The sequence below is a fragment of the Zea mays genome, chromosome 5 (genome assembly GCF_902167145.1).
Source record: "Zea mays cultivar B73 chromosome 5, Zm-B73-REFERENCE-NAM-5.0, whole genome shotgun sequence".
In the NCBI taxonomy this organism is placed as follows: domain Eukaryota; kingdom Viridiplantae; phylum Streptophyta; class Magnoliopsida; order Poales; family Poaceae; genus Zea; species Zea mays.
The window spans coordinates 100,655,976-100,675,571 of record NC_050100.1 but is presented as its reverse complement, the minus strand read 5'-3'; the positions used below and the strand labels follow the sequence as shown (position 1 = coordinate 100,675,571).

The window sequence follows — 19,596 nt, the reverse complement described above, 5'->3', positions numbered from 1 at the left end:
CGAGTCCACCCGGACCCGTGTAGCCTGTTGGATGGATCGGCGCGGACACCGGTGTCCCACCCGTCAGGGCAGCAATCCACTTCACTCTTCCCTTCTATCACTGTCAAGCCAGGCCCACTCTCCAGCCACCCACACCAGCGTGCGCGCCCTGGTCTGTCTCTGCCCTGTGGGCCCCACGTTGTCAGCTCAATCTTCCTATCTGCCACAGGATAGCCATAGATGCTAGGGTCGGCGTGGTCTAGATCTCCAACCGAATCGCGCGGTCCTCAGATTCCCCAGCACCCTTCAGGCTATACTAGGAACGTGCCCGTGCGATGCCACGAAACATAAAATTGCGACCCTCCAATGGACTTAGGGCCCTGGCGACGGGCGGCGTGAGTACAATAGTGACGGCAAAATATGTGATTATTAAACATAGATACAGAACGATATAAATATGTCTACCCAAATAGATTGAAATGGAGTCACACAAATAATTTCTAAAGAGTAAATATATAATGCTTAATCATAAGTAAATATGTTGACACCTTGTACACTAATCTAATCTTTTTTAACAATATTGTTAACTCTCTGTTGTATATTTGCCGGGATGGCATATCTGCACGAATTTTCCTCGTAACTTTACAGTTCGATAATAAAGTTCCTCCAAAGAATCTTTGCATCCTACACATAAGACATATAAGAGAACATTTTATTATGTAACTGGAATGTATGTTTGAATATGAAAGGAACGTACTCCACTCACCCTAACAAATGTCATTCGACTATCATTCCCCCACATGGCCATAGTTTGTAGGATAAGGTAGCTGGTGTTAAGCCTATAGAATAATGTTTTGCCAACTAAGTTATATACAATAGAAATCATAGAAAAAAAATTGAAATTGCTAAGAAGATGGTACGGAGAAAATACTCTTTTAAGTCAATTGGAACACCAGGTTGAATTGTATGTTGCCACTTAAAAATAGAGTCGGAGCACGGCTCCCCGTGGCCGTGGGGACATTTTCATGGGGCAAAGATGATAATAAAAAAACGCGCCAAAAACTTGGTCATCACACGAACAAGCATGCTTGCCACCACACCGCACCACACCACCGGAAATCCACTCACTGTTTTGCCCTCCATGCCTTAGAAAAGCCGCGACGCATCCGGGTGCGGCTCACAGCGCCCCCACCCACTCACCGGCCACCACTCTATCATCCCTGTGCGATTCGCCGCCATCATTGTGAGCAAGCTCGAGCGCGTTTGCCGCCTGCCACCACCGCTTCCGTTGCTTAGCTCTGTGCTCCCGCCAAGAAGGTGAAGGGGAGACGATTGCCTGAGTTGAGCCAGCCAGCCAGCCAATGGCGGGGCGTCTACTCTCGGTTGCTTTGCTATGGGGATATGCGCGTCGTCCAAGCGCGTGGAGCAGGAGGAGGAGGAGGACGAGAACGTGGTGTACGTGGTGGTGGACGGGCAAGGCGGTGGCGGGGGAGGGGGAGGGGATGGCCGTGGCACGGTGGGGGAGCGGATGGTGGCCACCTCCCTCTTCTCGCATAAGGGCAAGAAGGGGCCCAACTAGGACGTCGTCATCCTCTGCCAGGTTCTCGCTCCTCCTGTCTACTCATTCTCTCTCCCTCTCTCTTCCGCCATGCCTCGATTCACTTCAAGCTTTCACTTCGTCAATCATTAGCGACCATTATTTCCGGAGCAAAAAAAAGATGGTTTTTGTCGTTTCTTCTGCGGATTGCTTTATTTTCTTCGCTTCACCCAGTATTTGTGCGAATAGTTTCCGAACCGAATATGTGTCAACGAACTGCTGCTTCTTGATTGAGGGGGGTGCTCTCGATGTTGTCTCAACAATCCTCTGAATTTCTCTGCTGGTACAGAGATTTGTTTGTTTGGGTTAAAAAAATATTTAATCCCTTCAAAAAAATTACTCCACCGACTGTACTTCATTTTTCCTTGCATCGATGGTACAGAGATTTCTCTGCTGGTCTTTCTTCCTCGCGGGGGTAACGCCGCGGTCCTTGCCCAGGCGCTTGACCTGGGACTGAAATAGGAGGTCAAGAAATTCCAGGAACTGTCCTACCAATTACCAGTACGAAAAAAATCACAACAGCCACCCACCACTAATTCACCGTACGGTCGGATAAATACACAGCAACCACAACCAATTCACCGTACTACAGTGGGGGTAAATACACAGCAGCCACAACCAATTCACCGTACGGTTGGGGTGGAAAGATCGCAATGATTCCTGTTTCGGATTCCTCGCTGTTTTTTTGTTGGGGTTTGCTACGACGACGAAACAACCCAAGAGTTTTAATTTGTCGGCGTCGTACGGACCGTCGGTGGCTAGCATCTTGGATCCTGATTCATCTGTCGTCTCCAGAGATTCGGCATGGAGGACGACGTGTTCTGCGGCGTGTTCGACGGGCACGACCGCTGCGGGCAGCTGGTCAGCAAGCTGGCGAGGGACCACCTCCCCTTCATGATCCTGAGCCAGCGGAACGTGCTGCTCCTGGGCTCCGACGACGACGACGACGGCGACGGGGACGACACGGCCTTCAGCGACGCGTCGCCCGCGGCGTCGTCGTCCACGGACGGCAGCCGCAGCGGGCGACCATCGCCGTCGCTGGCGCCGGCGCCGGCTCAGATGCTGGAGGTGTGGCGGGAGGCCTACGCCAACGCGTTCGAGACCACGGACAGGGAGCTCGGGGTCCAGTCCAGGGTGGACTGGGACTTCAGCGGCACCATGGTCGTGTGTGCCATCAAGCAGGGGAGGACCTCGTCGTCGCCAAGCTCGGTGACTCCAGGGCCATGCTGGCGACCGTGTCGGAGATGGGCTACCTGAAGGCCGTGCAGCTCACCACCGACCAGAAGCCCAACGTGCCTCGTGAGTCCTCCTAATCCATCGTTGGATTGAACATGCGGGGGCGAATCCCTGTTGGACGACGGGCGCTGGGCGCGAGCGAGGATCCCACATAGTTGTTGGGCGGAGGCAGCTACGTGCATGGCGGGAATGGAGGCGGGGGTGGGAGCGAGGCATGCTGGGGCTGGAGCGGGAGTGAGGCATGCAGGGGGCACGAGGATGGATGGCAGATGAGGCATGTGGGGGCGGATTCGGCGTTAAGCGCGAGCGAGGATGGCATCGCAATCGGATGGTGGGGATGGAAGCGGGGGCATGGTTGTGCCTAGTCTACACTATCGTCTTAAGGATTAGTAGAGTTAATGGCGAGGTCACAACCTCGTCTCCTCCTCCATCTGTGATGTCGACCGAGAGCCGCTATCATCGTCGTGGGGACCTAGGAAGCCGCTGAGTGTGAAGCGGGAGAGCTTCGGGCCATCGTCGTTGCCCCACGTCTTCAAAACCATCGGGGCCCCAGAGTCGGGCCAGGAGGCTTCGCTAGGCTACGTAGAGCGTGTGCAAGGCTTCATCTGCGCGGGTCTGCGCGGTGAGTCACTAGAATTGCTCGACGGAGATCTAATTCCACCACCGTGCCGCCACTCACATGGAAAGACTTCATCACCACCTTAAATCTAGGTAAGCTAATCCTAAGGCAGTTGGTAGATCTCCAATTTTGTGTAGGATTAGGCTGCATGGAGAATCGTGCGTCGGGTCACCGGATGGGTTGGCTCCGGCGAGCCTGCCACCGGACGGACGCTGGTGCCGTCGCGCTGGGCGACTAGAGAAAGCGGATGATGCGAGGATCGTTGATCTCGCAACATGCGGTTGCGATTAGATCCTTGGGTACCGGTTCAGATAAATCAGTATTGACTATTCGATTTGAATCTGACGCGTATAGTCCGATCTTGGCATTTAAAGTACAACTGTTGATCACAGATCTCACAGCCGCCGTTTGATACTGGTTCGGTCGCAATCAAATTAATCTCAGCCGTAGAAGCTTGATCTCGGCGGCCAGAATCCACCTATACCCCTTCGCGTGGCAAACTTTATAAAGAGCCTGTGGAGATGTTCTAAACTAACCCGCCATCCTTTAATAGTAGAGAATAATTGCATCGGGTCCTCGGTGTTTATATATTAGCCTTTTTTAGTTATTTCAGGTATAAAATCAATAATAGAATATCCATAAAACCTAGATAATCCATAACTTGTATGTTGTAGCTCTGATTTAATCTGTTCCAATTGTGTTAGCTTCGTATTAATATTGTCTACATGTTAACAACATTTTGTTTAGGGTTTTTAGAAATAATTAAGTACTTATTTATTGGATTGACTTTTCTAATAAGGGTTAATCTGACATTGTAAATAAATCTATGACTATAGTTTAAACTAAAATATGATTCTAATAAAGTTATAATATAGGGTAAAAATGAATTAGTTATTTTGGAATATCTTTCTGATGATTTATTAAAAACAACATAGAACATAATTTATGTGTTAAAATCACTTGAATCTTTAGAAAGCTATATCTTTTTAATGATAACTCTAATTTTAGTAATTCTCGAACCTACGATCTCGTAGCATCGCAAAGAATATTCCTACGTCCTCATGTTTGGTGCACTGTTATTTTTATGTACTTATTGTCTATTTGTATGTATTGCTACGAGTAGAAGCGAGATCTTGAGTCACCGAAGACCAATTTGGTGAAGTACCTAGAATCTCAAGTCTAAGGCAAGTTGTACCCTTGATCACTCTTCTTTACCTAATAATCAATATGACATGTTCAGGTTAATTTGATGGGACCTAATAAGTTTCCCTATTATTGTTTATCCCACACCTTGCAAACAAATGAACTATTTGGTAGATTTGCTATTGCTCTACCTGGTTTTGGGAAATTAATGTTATATATGATCATGTTCCATTAATACTGTTGTTTAATTATTGATCATGATAAGATTATTGTATTAATTAGAACATGGAGAACCACCCGGTTAACAGTGCTACCACAAGGGTGGAATGGGACACCCTTGGCCAAGTAATTAGGAAAGCTAGGGAGAGATTACCTTACCCGAAAGGGGCAAGCGGGGAGGCGTCGCTGCAGATTATAGGGAGGTCCTTGGGTCGAAATGTCTGTATAGCTTTTCGGACAAGGGATTCCTATGCTTCCTTCTTCCTGAATCCGTAGCGGGTTTTCTCGAACTAGTGGAACTTTGGAAAGGCCTCATAGTGCTACCCTGCCTCGCCTGCTCGGTAGAGGTAACACGACTTGTGGGTAAAGATGCGCAACCTCTGTAGAGTGTAAAACTGGTATATCAGTCGTGCTCACCGTCATGAGCGGCGTGGACCCTCAAATGAGTAATTTATGGAACTAAACTTAATTTGTCATTCGCATTGCATTGTGGGTGTTATTATTAATTGTGATCTCTTATTTATTTGGGTTGGTATCCACTTATACTTAGTAACTGCTAATAAAATTTTGACCAACTTTAAAAGCAATGCTCACCTTTAACCATCCTCTTTGGTAAGCCTTACACTTCACATGATCCCCACCGTAAGTGAGCTCATGCACATTATTCTCCACAACTTGTTGATCGATGAACGTATGTGAGCTCACCCTTGCTGTACTGATCAAGAATAGGTACTGCGGGATAAGGAGCATGAAGGATGTCACGATGCGTTCGTGAGAGGTCTAGGCCGTCGTCTCCCAGTCAACTATGGTTGTTGGATCGTTGTCTTCGTATGATGTAATTATTTAGTTATTTTATACAGAACTCCTATTATATATTAAAGTTGTGACATTGTTTTGATACCATGAGTCATCATATGTGTGTGACTTGATCTTAGCACACATTTGATTCACGCCTGAATTTGCCCTTAAGTCCGGGTGTGATAGATATTTATTGGCCTTATTAAAAGAAAGATAGTTGATCATCCTAGGCATTGGCACAAGGTATTATCTAAGGCTTTACAGGCTCATAGAATATATAAACACCATGCCACTAAAGTGTCTGCCTTTGAGCTTGTGTATGGACAGGAAGGAGTTTTTGTATGGACATAAGCTTGAACGCTATCAAATTTGCTAGGTAGAATGATCTAATTGTTGGTGACTATCATGGTCCAATGCTGGATAACATTGACGAGGTGATCGATAAGAGGATGATGGCTCTAAGGCAGATCGAGAGGGACAAGGTCATAGTCGCCAAAGCATATAACAAGAAGGTGAAGGCTAAGTCATTCCAAGTTGGGGATCTTGTCTGGAAAACAGTCTTGCCATTGAGGAGCAGGGACCAGAAGTTTGGCAAATGGTCCCCAAGCTGGGAAGGACCTTATAGAGTCACATAGGTAATCCTTGTTAATGCGTAGACTTTGCATGGTGATGAGCTACCTAAAGCATTAAATGGTCGTTTCCTAAAGCGTTATCATCCAAGTGTATGGCAAGATACTTAGAGAACCGATGTTTACACATCAGGTTGCTAATGCATTGTACCAAGTGCTTTTGGTTCGCTTAGCTTTCCCAAAAGGCAGGGGACATGTATTGAGAACCATATGTGCCACTTGGGAGAGGCCAGACGATCCACGTGTAGGCGCGGATGGTCCACGTTAAGATTTGATCAGACGGTTAAGCCCCTCTTTCGGTGTGTGTTTATCCATCTAAACTCACGGATTCTGTTAGGTAACACCTATGAACGGGTCTAGACCTCCCCTATATATATGAAGGGGTATGAATGATTACAGGCACCAACAAGCGAACCAAATCATCCCATCTTCACCTCTTTTATTCCTTTACTTTTGTGCTCGAGGAGTAGCAGTAACGTAATCTTCCTCATCTCATCTTCACCTCTCTTCGACTCTATATCGTTTAGGCATCTTAGGTGGCCTACCGAGTCCAAGACAACCCTAGGATCTCTCCTCCCTAACGAGATCCATTCTGGGGAGTCAGATCTAGGTGCTGTTGGTGAACGTCGCCACCCATGCGCACACGTGAACCATCGGGCTCGAAGCAGGGAAGACTCACTCCAGCCACAGGGTCGCGGACCGTCCGACCCTAGGCCATGGACTGTCCGCGCCACCGTAGAGAGCACAGTTGTCGGTACACCTTGTTAGTGATTGGCGTCCAGAACGACGCTAACACCCATCTGGACATCTTTCACCAAATTCCGTAACACCCTTCCTTGTTCCTTCATTTCTTAGCGGTGACTCCACTGGAGTGATTTCGGCTGAACCAACACGCCATTCCAGACACCCGAACTGCTATCCACCCGCTGCTTGTACACGTCGCTCTATCTAGACACACTTTACCGTCCACTCCAGGGCTTGTTCGGTTAGTTTTCAATCCATGTGGATTGAGTGGGATTAGGTGGGTTTAAATCTCAAACAAGTCAAACTTCTTCTTAATTTTTTCCAATCTCATCTAATCCCTGGGTAACAGGATTAACCGAACAAGACCTCACTGATCCCAAACATGACCTCTCTCTAGTCCCTAGACCAGGTCCGTGCCTCTCCGAGTCACGTGCAGGATGTGCCATAGTACAAGCCCCAAATTCCAGGGGCCTTTAAATATTAATATTATGTTCCATATAATTATATTATTGAAGGCCCACCATGACAAGTAATTGATCTCTTGATTTCAATCGTGTACGTCTCACGCGCATCCTTCGTAATTTTGAATTCTTGATCTAATTAGATAGACTAGGACAACAACAATATATATGCACAAAACCAATCCAGCCAGCAGTGATTAGGGATTAAAGTGATCGTTGACTCGTTATTATTCTTTGTTAGTATATAAATATATAAAATATGAATTGAATAGTCTTATTTAAAGATTATTCTTTATTAATTAAATAAATTTGTTTAATTTATATTGAGTAAAATGCATCAGCGATATTTGAACTTGGCAGTTTCATGGCATAGAAAACCAACTAGCAATCTCATGTTTCTATGAATCATTGCAGTTTTTACCTTAGTAAGATAGATCTTGTTCTAGAGGTTGGTACATGCCCTAGAAATTGCTGGCACGGCTAGAGATGGCCAAATGGGTCGTGTATGACGGGCTAGCTCGAAGCACGACCTTTTTAATAATGCCGGACCGGGTTTGGCATGATAGCCGAGCCATGCTTGGGCCGCTGCCTAGGCCAGTAGTGTTGGTCCGGCCCGACACGATTATATTTTTTTTATTTTACAAAACATAGTGTATATATATATATATTCGTTATTTACAACAAAGACACTAGAGTTCTACTGGTTAGCCTTCTTCATGTAGTATTTTTCTGTCCGCGCTATTTTTTGATATTTTCCTGGTTTAATTATACATCGTAGACAGGATAACGGGTCGACCCGGCACGCCTACCAGACCCGCGTGCCGTGCCTGGGCCATGGCATGTGGGCCGGTCGGGCATAGCTCGATTAGCCATCGGGCCTAACGGGCCCGTGTCGTGTCGGGCCGGGCCGGGCCACTGATTTGGGCAACTATATGCACGGCTCTGCCGTAGACCCTAGTCTATTGTATTCTCGGGTCTCCAGAATTAAGAAAAAAAAGGAAATAAGTGCAGCTATGAGCTATGTGCTTTAGTTTATTTATTAGTATTAACACACCCAAAAGAGGCAGCACGCAGAGCGGAGCGTGGCCCTGGCCCCGGCCCCGCGACGGCGACGAGAAGGGGTCGGCGGCACAGGAGGAGCTCCAAACAGCGCGACACAGAGTCAGCATTTTGAAGTATAGTTTTTTTTTGGAGTATAAGCAGGATCACTGAGGGATTACCAAAGCAAAGCATGTCGCGTTGTTTCCATCTTGAAAACGGCGTGGCCTCGTCCTCCAGAGGATCGCGCTGTTGGAGCTCCTCCTCTTCCTCCGGCGTGGCCCGTGTTTTTATTTCTCTCTTGCGAAAGAGGTACACGCAGCGCCAGCGCCACGCGTCGAAATGCAAAGCCAGCATCTGCTCCGTGAAACACGGCGTGGAGGCAGGAAACGGGTTGATAATTAATACAAGAGTTATTCAGAGATGCTGTTACATGAACATGCCATCGGTTACAACAGTAAAAGCAATGGCTAGTGTTTCAAGCGTGAAAAACGGCCACATGGATGATATACATCACGGCTCCCGGTTTCTCCTTGGCGGCGGAAAAAGGAACCTAATGTAAAGAGTTATTTTTGTGAGTTGGAGCTCTAAATTAAGCCTGATGAATTGTGGCCATCGTTCAGGAGCCATCTAATTTTAGCAGGTTTTTTCTTCGCCTGGAAACCTCCGTCCTCCCTTGCCTCCTCTCCACAATCTTCTGATATAGAGTTGCATGCGGGCCTTAGCCTCGGTGGGGCCGGAGAACAGCTTCTCACAATTTTCTTCCTGGAGTTTCATGTGAGGTATGTTTGTCTCCTGAAAATCTCCGCGTTTCAACTTTTGCTTGGATTTGTCTGAAATTCCTTAACCAATTAATCATGTTCGTTCAACGTTAGTAGTAGGCTTAGGCTTCTTTCCGATCTTTTTTTTAAAAAAGATTCTTTTCCTCTGCCTACGTTTTTGTTTTGTCTGAATTCCTGAAGTACCTGATGGCTCTCTTTCCCCTCAAACGAGGAGGTAGCAAATTACTACTTGTTACTGCACTTTCCAGGAGCTCACAAAGCTGTCTGCGATGCAGGGTGCTCCTCCTGACCAGATGGGAGCAAGCTATCCTCACATGTTTTTGATCCTCTTGCTGCTTCGTGGAGCCAATGCTGCTTTGAAATCTCCAGCAGGGCCGAAATGGCAGACTCTGAGCGGTATCACATATACATATGTTTTTTATACATTTCTTGTTGTTTTTTTCTTCAATCAATCAGCATTTGCCTCAAACATTTTTTGTTGTTACAATTGCAGCTGCTAATGCTGTTGCTATCACCCTACAGGCGGTCCCCCTCTAGTCATAGCTCGAGGAGGATTCTCTGGCGTGTTTCCTGACTCGAGCCAGTTTGCCTACCAGTTTGCCTTGACTGCCAGCTTGCCTGACGTCGTTCTGTTATGTGATCTACAATTCTCAAGCGACCATATAGGCTTCTGCAAAACAGGGTTGACCCTGGATAACTCGACGACTGTCTCCGAGAGGTTCCCCAAGATGGAGAGAACATACAAACTGCTCGGAGAGGACGTCCATGGCTGGTTCTCTCTAGATTTTACCGCGGAGCAGCTGGTTCAGAACATCACATGTGAGCAGTCCGATTAATTAAGATGGAACCTACCATTTTGAAGCACTAGTTTCCTGTCAGAACTTGCACTGGCTTGATGACATGCTTTGCTTTGCTTTGCTTTGGTTGGTAATCCCCTCAGTGATCCAAAACATCTTCTCGCGCCCAAGCACATTTGATGACTCCTTGGGGATGTACACGCTTGATGATGTTGTTGAACTCCACCCCCCTCAAATATGGCTTAATGTACAGGTAAATGTGATTCCAGTCAGTTCACGAGCCTTCCCTCTTCTTCTTCTTTTGCCCCAACGTGTTCACTTTTGCAGTACAATTCGTTCTTTTTGGAGCACAAATTAAGTAGCGAAGATTATATATTAGAACTGCCAAAAGATAGCCTCTCTTACATCTCCTCCCCGGAGGTTGAATTCCTGAAAAGCTTGGCTGGGAAGCTCAAGAAAGCCAAGACAAAGCTCATCTTCCGGTTCCTCAATGAAAACGTCGAGGAGCCTTCGACCAAGAAGACATATGGGGAACTCCTGAAAGATCTGAAATCCATCAAGGCATTCGCGGCTGGGATTCTTGTGCCCAAGACATACATCTGGCCGCTGAAAAAGGATCAGTACCTGGCGCCATCCACCAGTCTGGTCAAAGATGCTCATGCCCTCGGGCTGGAGGTGTATGCATCCGGATTTGCCAATGATATCGTCTTGAGCTACAACTACAGCTACGATCCCAGTGAAGAGTACTTGCAGTTCATGGACAATCCAGACTTCTCTGTGGACGGTGTGCTCACGGACTTCCCGTCCACCGCATCAGGAGCTGTTGGTAAGGACTGCTCAATGTTGGAATTGGAAGGAGCTAAAACCCGAATGTTTTTTTTTTCTAAAACATGTGGATGATTTTTTTTCCAGCTTGCTTGGCTCATTCCAAGGGCAATCCTCTACCGCCTCCTGGAAGTAAGCTCAACTATGAATTGTTTGTACCATCACGATGCCATTTGTAGGTTCATTATCATCATCGCCGCTGCTGAGTGCTTATTCCCTTGCACAAATTTAGAGGACACCAGGCCGCTGATCATCACCCACAATGGCGCGAGCGGCGTGTTTCCCGGCAGCACAGATCTTGCCTACCAGCAGGCGATCAAAGATGCCGCCGACATCATAGATTGCACGGTCCAGATGTCGAAAGACGGAACGGCCTTCTGCAAGCACTCCGCTGACATCTCCAGCTCCACGACCGCGTCCGTCGCTTTCGCGTCCAAAGCCTCCACCGTCCACGAGATCCAGAATAAGTCTGGCATCTTCTCGTTCGATCTGTCGTGGAGCGAGATCGCAACCTTGAAGCGTATGTGATGAAGAACATCTGCTTGATTGTTCATAGTTCACAATGCCGTGTCATATTTGCTCCTGCACTGACAGCCGTTTCCTTTCCTCCCTCTTGGTCTGAGCAGCCAGCATCATCTCCCCCTTCGCTCAGGCAGGCATGTTAAGAAATCCTGCAGCGAAGAATGCCGGCAAGCTGATGACTTTGCCCGAATTCTTAGACTTGGCCAAGGCCAGCAACATCACCGGTATACTGATCGAAATAGAGGTAACAAATAACCATTCAGTTCGTCTGTCTGTTCAGAAGGAAAGAAAGAAAAAAATCGATTAAGCGTTCTTCTGGCCGATGCGCACATGCAGCATGCTTCCTACCTCGCCAAGAGAGGGATCGGCGTGGTGGAGGCGGTGTCCAGCGCGCTGACCAAGGCGGGCTACGACAAGGAGACCAAGCAGCAGGTGTTCATCCAGTCCGATGACTCGTCTGTGCTCGCGGCGTTCAAGAAGTTCGCCAGGTTCAGGAGGGTGCTCAACATCGAGGCCAAGATCAGCGGCGCCTCCAAACCGTCGGTGGATGACATCAAGAAGTACGCGGACACGGTGAGGGTCAACCGGAACTCCGTGGCGCAGATCAATGGCTACTTCCTGACGCACTTCACCGACACGGTCAGCAGCCTACAGGACGCCAACATCACCGTGTTTGTCGGCGTACTCAAGAACGAGTTCATGAACCTCGGCTTCGACTACTTCGCTGACCCGACGGTCGAGATCGCTACCTACACGTTGGCGGTGCTGGCTGATGGGCTCGTCACGGACAACCCTGCCACTGCAGCTTCCTACTTCAGTGAGTATCTGATAGCCTGATAGGCAGCTATCACACGCTGAACTGAAAATTACAGATGCAGCATATATCATTTTGTTTTCAGACAAAATGCCTTTTTTTACAACTAGACGCAAAACTTTGAATCATTACTGTTTGTGAACTGCAGGGAGTCCATGCAGTGACATGAAGCTGAACCTGAGCTACACGATCCTGCCTGCACAACCTGGCGCTCTGGTCAACCTGGCATCCCCGGGGGCGCTGGCTCCGGCGGGAGCGCCGGCACCGTTGCTCCAACCCGCTGACGTTGTGGACCCGCCGCTGCCTCCAGTTAAAGCTGTGATCGCCGCCGACGCGCCGGCGCCAGGGGCGGCTGACAACACCTCCTCGGCGTTCAGCTCCAGCGCGGGGAACGGCCTCTTGTGGGCTGGCATCGCTGCCCTCTTGTCCCTGACCTTTCTGCACTGATCTTTCCTTGGCGTGGCTTCCATTCACGTTTTCCTTCTTCCTCTCCGTGTTTCCCTCTTACTCCTCAAATGTAGCTCTAACTGTAACATAATGTTCCTTAAATAGATATAAATTGTCATCAACCTGCACATAAATACAGATCAGAAAAGAAGTTACCGTGCACCAGTTCAAGATTGGGTGCTGTAGACGTTTGTTTGGTTCGGTTTACTTCCACAAGCATCCCCATTTGTCCAATTTATCTCTTCGTATTTTTTTCCCAACGTTTAAGTTGATTTTATATTTCAATTTTTGTGATATTACACACAACACAACAATATAGGTTAAAAATACATCTTCAATTTTAACTTGGAGGTTAGGATATGTAATACTCTATATTCTAAACAGGGCCGACTCTGGGCATCTGACAAACTAGATATATAGGCGGGTCTAGGATTTTAAAGATAGGTATTCAAATTTATTATGAGTAAAAAAAATTGGTACATATAGTACCATATAAAGTCTAACTATCTGATATGTATGATACTGTAATATAGCACATAGCAATAATTTTATAGCATTAGCATGGTATATATCAAACAAAGTCATGTCTTAAATGAGCATAAAATTGTTCTAAAACAGAATTTTTGAGATAACAATTGAAATATATAAATGATAATTGTTGGGGGCCTTCCTCTTCTGAAGGTCCTAAAAAATATGACTAACCATATGTTTTCAGCATGTTTATTAATAGTTACAGAAAGCTTCGGCTTTAGGATTGGAGAACTTCTCTTATAACAGAACGAAGGAAAATAAAGAGTGGGTGATGAAGCTAGAAGCTAAAAGACTTCGACTGAACATGTTGACGAAGCTCAAGTATGATAATGACTGAAAAAGGATAAAGACCATACAATCCTTAATAATTCTTGTTAATATTATAGATAGTTATCAAGGACAAAAATGTACTTTTATCTGGACTGCGTCCCGTGCCTATAAATATATGAACAGTAACACCGTACTGTTCACGCTGGATTGTAATCACTCTCGCGTCATTCTCGCACCCTTACCTTCTGGCAAGCCGAAGATACCGATGTAACCTGAATATTATTGATGTTTATTCATGTTTATGAAATATAAGAATGAATAGATCATTGATATATTGTCATCATAATTTTTATTCTTTTGTGTTCCTTTACTTTCTTATTTATATTCACATTCATATGTTAAAATGATGAAGGTATGTCCTTCATGACCCTTTCGTCTGAAGATCATTATATCCGAGAGGAAATAATGCTTCGAAGGACGAAGGCCTTTAACCATTAACAATTACGTTGCCTTGTTCTTTATTTATAGCATTTGAGAACAAGTGACCGACATTGGCGCCCACCTTCGGTGAACTCACTTCCACAAACCTTTGGCAAAACATCCACCTTTGACATGCCGCCGAAGAAGGCAACGGTGCCAGGGGCTGCGCTACAGCCACTGGACACAAATTAGGACGCACTCTCTCTGTGAGAGGCCAGGAGCCAAAAGAGAAAGGCCACCAGCCTAACTCTTCAGGAGGAGCAGATTGACAAGGAGATCAGGGATTTAGAAGCAATCCACCAACAAGTGCAAAGGAAAAAGGAGAAGATGCTTCGTCTGGCTGATCTTCAGAAGAAGATGGACGAAGCCGCTAAGGAAATGCGTCATCTTACTCAAGATGACCAGGACCGTAGGCCTCAGCACAGGGAGCTTCGTCAGGAGAGCTCATTCAACGAAGATGAATGGTACAATGACTTTCATCATGGTAACTTTACTTTTGATGATGCTTTTCCTCTGGCAGCAGAATTGCAGGCTACTCCGTGGCCACAATCCTACAAGCCACCACAGTTGCCCATGTATGATGGGCACTCAAATCCAAAGCAATTCTTGATGAGCTACGAGGCAACAATATACTCGTATGGGGGCAACGCTGCTGTCATGGCGAAGTCCTTCGTCATGGCAGTCCGAAGCGTGGCCCAGACATGGTACTCCTCCCTTTCTACCAGGAACAATCACATCATGGCAGAAACTCAAGGATATGCTAGTCACTAGCTTCCAAGGCTTTCAAACAAAGCCACTCACTGCTCAGGCTTTGTTTTAGTGCACGCAGGACCATGAGGAGTACCTTCAGGCGTATATCCAAAGGTTCTTGCGGCTGAGAGCTCAAGCACCTATAGCCCAATGAAATTGTCATTGAGGCCATGATCAAGGGGCTTCGGCCAGGACCTACAGCCCAGTATTTTGCCAGGAAGCCCCCATAAACCCTTGAGAAGCTTTTTCAGAAGATGGATGAGTACATCCAGACCGATAATGATTTTCGCCAAAGAAGGGAGGAAGCATACAGGTTTTCTGAAATGACCAGGTGCTTCGGAGGAAGACTTCATCCCTGACATGTCCGGTCAATTCATAACTCCAATGCCAATGATGAAAGGGCCAATAATGCTTAGAACAGCCATCATAGCTCCTAGTCTTCGAGCATGCAGCAGACTTCTTTCAGACCACCAGCTCCGAGAGGCAGAGGAGGAAGAAGCTTCAGTGGAGGAAGCTTCGGCAATCAATCCAGAAAGTTGTACTGCCTTTTTTGTGGCGAGGGCAATGGCCATACAACAAGGACATGTCAGGTCATAATTCAGAAGCAAAAGGAAATTGTTGAAGCCGAGGCGTAGCAGAGTCAGCCGAAGCAAGTCCTCCATACTGCTTCGTGCTACTCTCCATACATCCCAGAATATGTAGGAAATCAACAACCTACGGCTTCTGTCGCTTCGGTAAGTCATTCTCGAGCTTCCTGGCCTCAGTTTCCACCACCACCACCGCTGGTTCACAATCGGCAATCAGAAGGGCACAATCATACTCAGCAACAGCGCGACCTTTGGGAGGAGTCCGAAGCTCGCACAGTCAACAACACTGTGCCTGAATCGAAGCACATCTACTAAAGGGACTACGGCGGCTCGGCCAAAGAATATGTTGATCTAATGTATCTTAACTCTTTCTGCCTTTATCTTTTCTTGCCAGAAAAACAATACAGGAGGGATTAACTTTCAACTTGTTGAAACAATACTGTGGTTACACCATCGAGTGTGACAGAATTAAGTTCTAAAGTTATAAAGTCGTTCTTAAGGGAACGCAAAGTAAGTTTCGAAGCTACAAAGACGTTCCTAAGGGAGCCTAGAGTAAGTTTCGAAGCTCAAAAGTCATTCCTAAGGGAATGCAGATCCAAAATGCCACCAAAGTAAAAGGTGAAGAAGCTCCAAAGTCGTTCCTAAGGGGATGCAGAGCTTAAATACCACCTAAATCAAAGGTGAAGAAGCTCCAAAGTTGTTCCTAAGGGGATGCAGAGCTTAGCTCCAAAGTCGTTCCTAAGGGATTGCAGAACTGAATTACCACCTAAGTAAAAGGTGAAGAGACTCCAAAGTCGTTCCTAAGGGAATGCAAAGTCTGGGTGTGTTTTCGTGTGGGTGTTCATCTTTGGCATAAACATCATACTGCATCATACCATCACATCATATTGCATAGCATTACATCATACATCATATTGAATCAGCGAAAAAATTGTGGAGAGGGAAAAATGCTTCTCCGAAAACACTTGCTGGATTATGAAAGAATGTGCTAAAGCACAAAGTATACCTTCGACAGACATATTTTTACACAGCAGGGAAATCTTCAGCAATATTATTATACAAAAGTTGTGACAAAGCATGTAGCATTCAATCGATCGAGGGGGCAATCTTTCTTTGCGAAGCATGAAAAGAAGGAAAGGTGTTTTTTTGCCGAAGGCTAAAAAACGATACGTATGTCAGTTTTAGGCATCACAAAGAAAAATATATTACATTAATTTCATTAATTTACACACAAATAATTGATGTTTGTCCCGTGCACATGGCGGCAACCACACACAAGCATTTACAGTTTCTAGCATACAAGAATTTAATATTCTTTTAGAATCTTCTCAGCGGCTTCATGTAATTGTCTGTCAACAACTTCGTCGATGACTTCGTTAGCAATCTTCATCACATCCAAAGCCTCTTTCATAGCTGGGTCAGCCTTAGGGTTGTATGGCTCCGGTGGTGGCGAAAGGCCGGCTGTAATGAAGAACGTAATGGTGAATTTCGAAGCAAGAAACAAACAACAAGGCAAAAAAAGCTTTAAAAGGATACCTATAATCATTGCGCGTTCAGTGGCTTCTTCTGCTTGCTTTGCCTCTTCTCGGGCATCGTGAGATTCTTTTTCACTCTTTTTTATGGCTTCATCGGCCATCTCACGGCCACCCTTCATCCAAACATCAGAATAGATTTTCCCGCCAATCAAAGAAGCATCGGCCGAAGGTTCCTTTGTGTCATCTATTGAGAAGATGGCTTCTGCTTGGGCTGCAGCCTTAACATGTTCGCAGCCGGTTTTTCCAAAATTGCTGCAACCCCTCGTGCACCGGCGAAGGCACAAAAGTCCCCATGGTCGCTGAGAATTTCTTCAAAAGCTTCGACCTCTTCGTCGATCCACTGGATAACCCCTTCGGGATCACCACGGATAAATTTTTGCTCTGATGAATATTCTCCCACCTTTGTGGAGCTATCTTTCAGTTTCTTTGCGCATTCCATGGATACTTCATAGCATTTTTCTTTAGAATCCCAAAGTTCTTCAATATTCTTCTGCACCCTGGCTCTTTCCATTTCACTTATTTCTTGCTTAGCCTTCACAACTTCGAAATTTTCATTTATTTCAGCAAGTTTTTTCTGTAAATCTTCAACCTCGGCTTTGTGAGCTTCGGCTTGTGCGTTAAGTTTAGCCTCGCTGGTTTTCAGCCAATCAACTAAGGAGAGCAGTATTTTTTCTTTTTCAAGAGATTCATTCCTCAGTGTAATAACCTCTGATCGAAGATTTCCAAGAGCCAGCTGACAGCTTTCATCTTCTGCTTTCTTCTGGACCCTTAAGGCCTTGCTCAGAATTAAGCCCTACAAAAACAAAGGATGAGCACATACTGATAAAGAAATAAACTACAAAAATAATATATTTTCCAACAAGTTACAATATTCTCACCTTCAGACTGTTATAGGCAAGGTTGTCTGCAAACTGGTCCTTCGTCATTGCAGACATGCCTAGTTCAAGCTTCGGATATCCTACATTATCTGCCATCTCCCGACAGACATGTATCTCCTTATTGTCTGGCAGACAATAAAGGAAGTCATCTTCGTCATCGCCACTATACACCAAGGACCCTCGAGGGTACTTCAGATCTTTGGCATAATGTTGTGCTTCGGCAATTTGCTCCTTCGATAACTTTTCCCCGAAGCATGTCGCACTATGAATTCCAATTCTTCAATAGACGCTCTGGGGTAGGAGATTCAGATTCTTCAGCACATTCTTTTTCCAACATTAATGGCGCTCCAGCACCCTCCGAAGGTCTTGGTTTGGTACCTTCTTCAGCAGCCTTCGAAGATTTTGCTTCGGCGGGGACTGATGGTCTGAAAGGGAAATGTGCCTTTGGGCCATTTCCATAATGTTTTGGTGATTAAATGTCCAACATGTATGATTAAGTTCTTATGTGCCCAATAAAGTGAGAAGTACAAATCAAGGCACAAGGTATGTTTCTAGACTTAGTACATTGTTTTTTGAATGCTAATGTGTTTGTCTAAGTGCTAGAAACAATGACAAAGGAAAGAGAAAAGAAATGGAAAGGACTTGGCTCTATGCAGCCAAACTTTAGCTAAGTCTGGCACAACGGACTGTCCGGTGGTGCACCGGACATTGTCCGGTGCGCCAGGCTGGTCTCCGGTGAAAGCGCTGCTCTCAGGAATCGACGACGGTGTACGACTATAATTCACCGGACTGTCCGGTGGGTCATCCGCGGCGAACTCGTTGCTCTCGGGAATGAAGAAAGGCGACGTGGCTAAAATTCACCGGACTATCCGGTGGTGCACCGGACTGTCCGGTGAGCCAATGGTCGACCGTGAAATCTGCGGGCGACGCGTGGCAGCTCCAACGGTCGATGGGTGGCACCGAACTGTCCAGTGCGCCAACGGGCCCGGAGCTGCAACGGTCGTCTGTGCCCGATTTGCAAGGCAATCACGCACCGGACAGACTACAGTAGCTGTCCGGTGGCGCATCGGACTGTCCGGTGCGCCACTCGACAGAAGGCAACGATGACCTTCCAAGTTTGTCTCCAATGGCTCCTAGCTGCCTTGGGGCTATAAAAGAGACCCCTAGGCGCATGGAGGAGACACCCAAGCATTCACTAAGCATTCTAAGACTCCCACACTCCGCCTCTGCGCATTTGATCGAATGTGTTAGTGATTTGAGCTCCGTTCGAGTTGTGAACTCCCTGTGCTACGTTTCAAGCTCAAGTCTTGACTTGTGTGCGTGTGTGTGCTGTGGAATTGTGTTGTGTGTGCGTTGCTTCTCCCAACTTTACTCTTGTGCCTTCTTTGTGATCTTTATTGTAAGGGAGAGAGGCTCCAACTTGTGGAGATTCCTTGCAAACGGGAGAAAGACTATAAGGAAGAAAGCCATGGTATTCAAGTTGATCATTGGATCACTTGAAAGGGGTTGAGTGCAACCCGCGTCCATTTGGACGCCACAACATGGAAGTAGGCAAGTATTACTTGGCCGAACCACGGGATAAAAAACGCGTGTCACTTGTGTTGCTTTCTCTGTGATTGTTGTGTTCACAAGAACTCGCTTCAAAGCTACTTAGCCGTACTAACTCTTTAATCTAAGTTTTGTGGCTATTAGTGTTTGGTTTTATAGGATCACCTATTTACCCCCCCTCTAGGTGCTCTCATGGTCCAGCATCAGCAGTAGTCTGCGCTATGGTAGCTTCGCTAGATTTCTTTAGGGCTTCGCCTCGGTAGCAGGTGTTGAGGCAGAAGTCGACGCCATTACAGATTCTATAACAACGTCTAATACGCTGGCCATTCTTCTTCTCTTTGGAGTTACTGAAGCAATCTTTGGTACC

General features: G+C 46.4%; 1 protein-coding gene and 1 pseudogene across 2 annotated transcripts; both read left to right on the top strand.

Moving 5' to 3' along the window:
• The first annotated feature begins 1,372 nt into the window (after positions 1-1,372).
• Positions 1,373-2,915, top strand: LOC103626747 (probable protein phosphatase 2C 12; annotated as a pseudogene).
• A 6,219-nt stretch (positions 2,916-9,134) lies between these two features.
• On the top strand, positions 9,135-12,884 carry LOC103626746 (glycerophosphodiester phosphodiesterase GDPDL7). 2 transcript variants are annotated; one of them, XM_008647124.2, is made up of 10 exons: positions 9,135-9,245; positions 9,521-9,641; positions 9,768-10,064; positions 10,186-10,295; positions 10,370-10,868; positions 10,955-10,999; positions 11,100-11,387; positions 11,494-11,633; positions 11,726-12,206; positions 12,352-12,884. In XM_008647124.2, the coding sequence occupies exons 2-10, from the start codon at positions 9,539-9,541 to the stop codon at positions 12,648-12,650; spliced, it is 2,262 nt and encodes a 753-aa protein (XP_008645346.1). In that variant the 5' UTR covers positions 9,135-9,245; positions 9,521-9,538; the 3' UTR covers positions 12,651-12,884. The 2 variants fall into 2 exon arrangements, with proteins under 2 accessions (XP_008645346.1, XP_020394033.1); XM_020538444.2 differs by having other exon boundaries at positions 9,154-9,245; positions 9,739-10,064.
• Positions 12,885-19,596: the final 6,712 nt, after the last annotated feature.

Coding starts and splice junctions, on each gene's coding strand:
- LOC103626746 (XM_008647124.2), top strand. CDS start 9,539: ATGGGAGCAAGCTATCCTCACATGTTTTTGATCCTCTTGCTGCTTCGT. Junction 10,296..10,369: donor AAATATGGCTTAATGTACAG/GTAAATGTGATT, acceptor TCACTTTTGCAG/TACAATTCGTTCTTTTTGGA. Junction 11,388..11,493: donor CGAGATCGCAACCTTGAAGC/GTATGTGATGAA, acceptor TGGTCTGAGCAG/CCAGCATCATCTCCCCCTTC.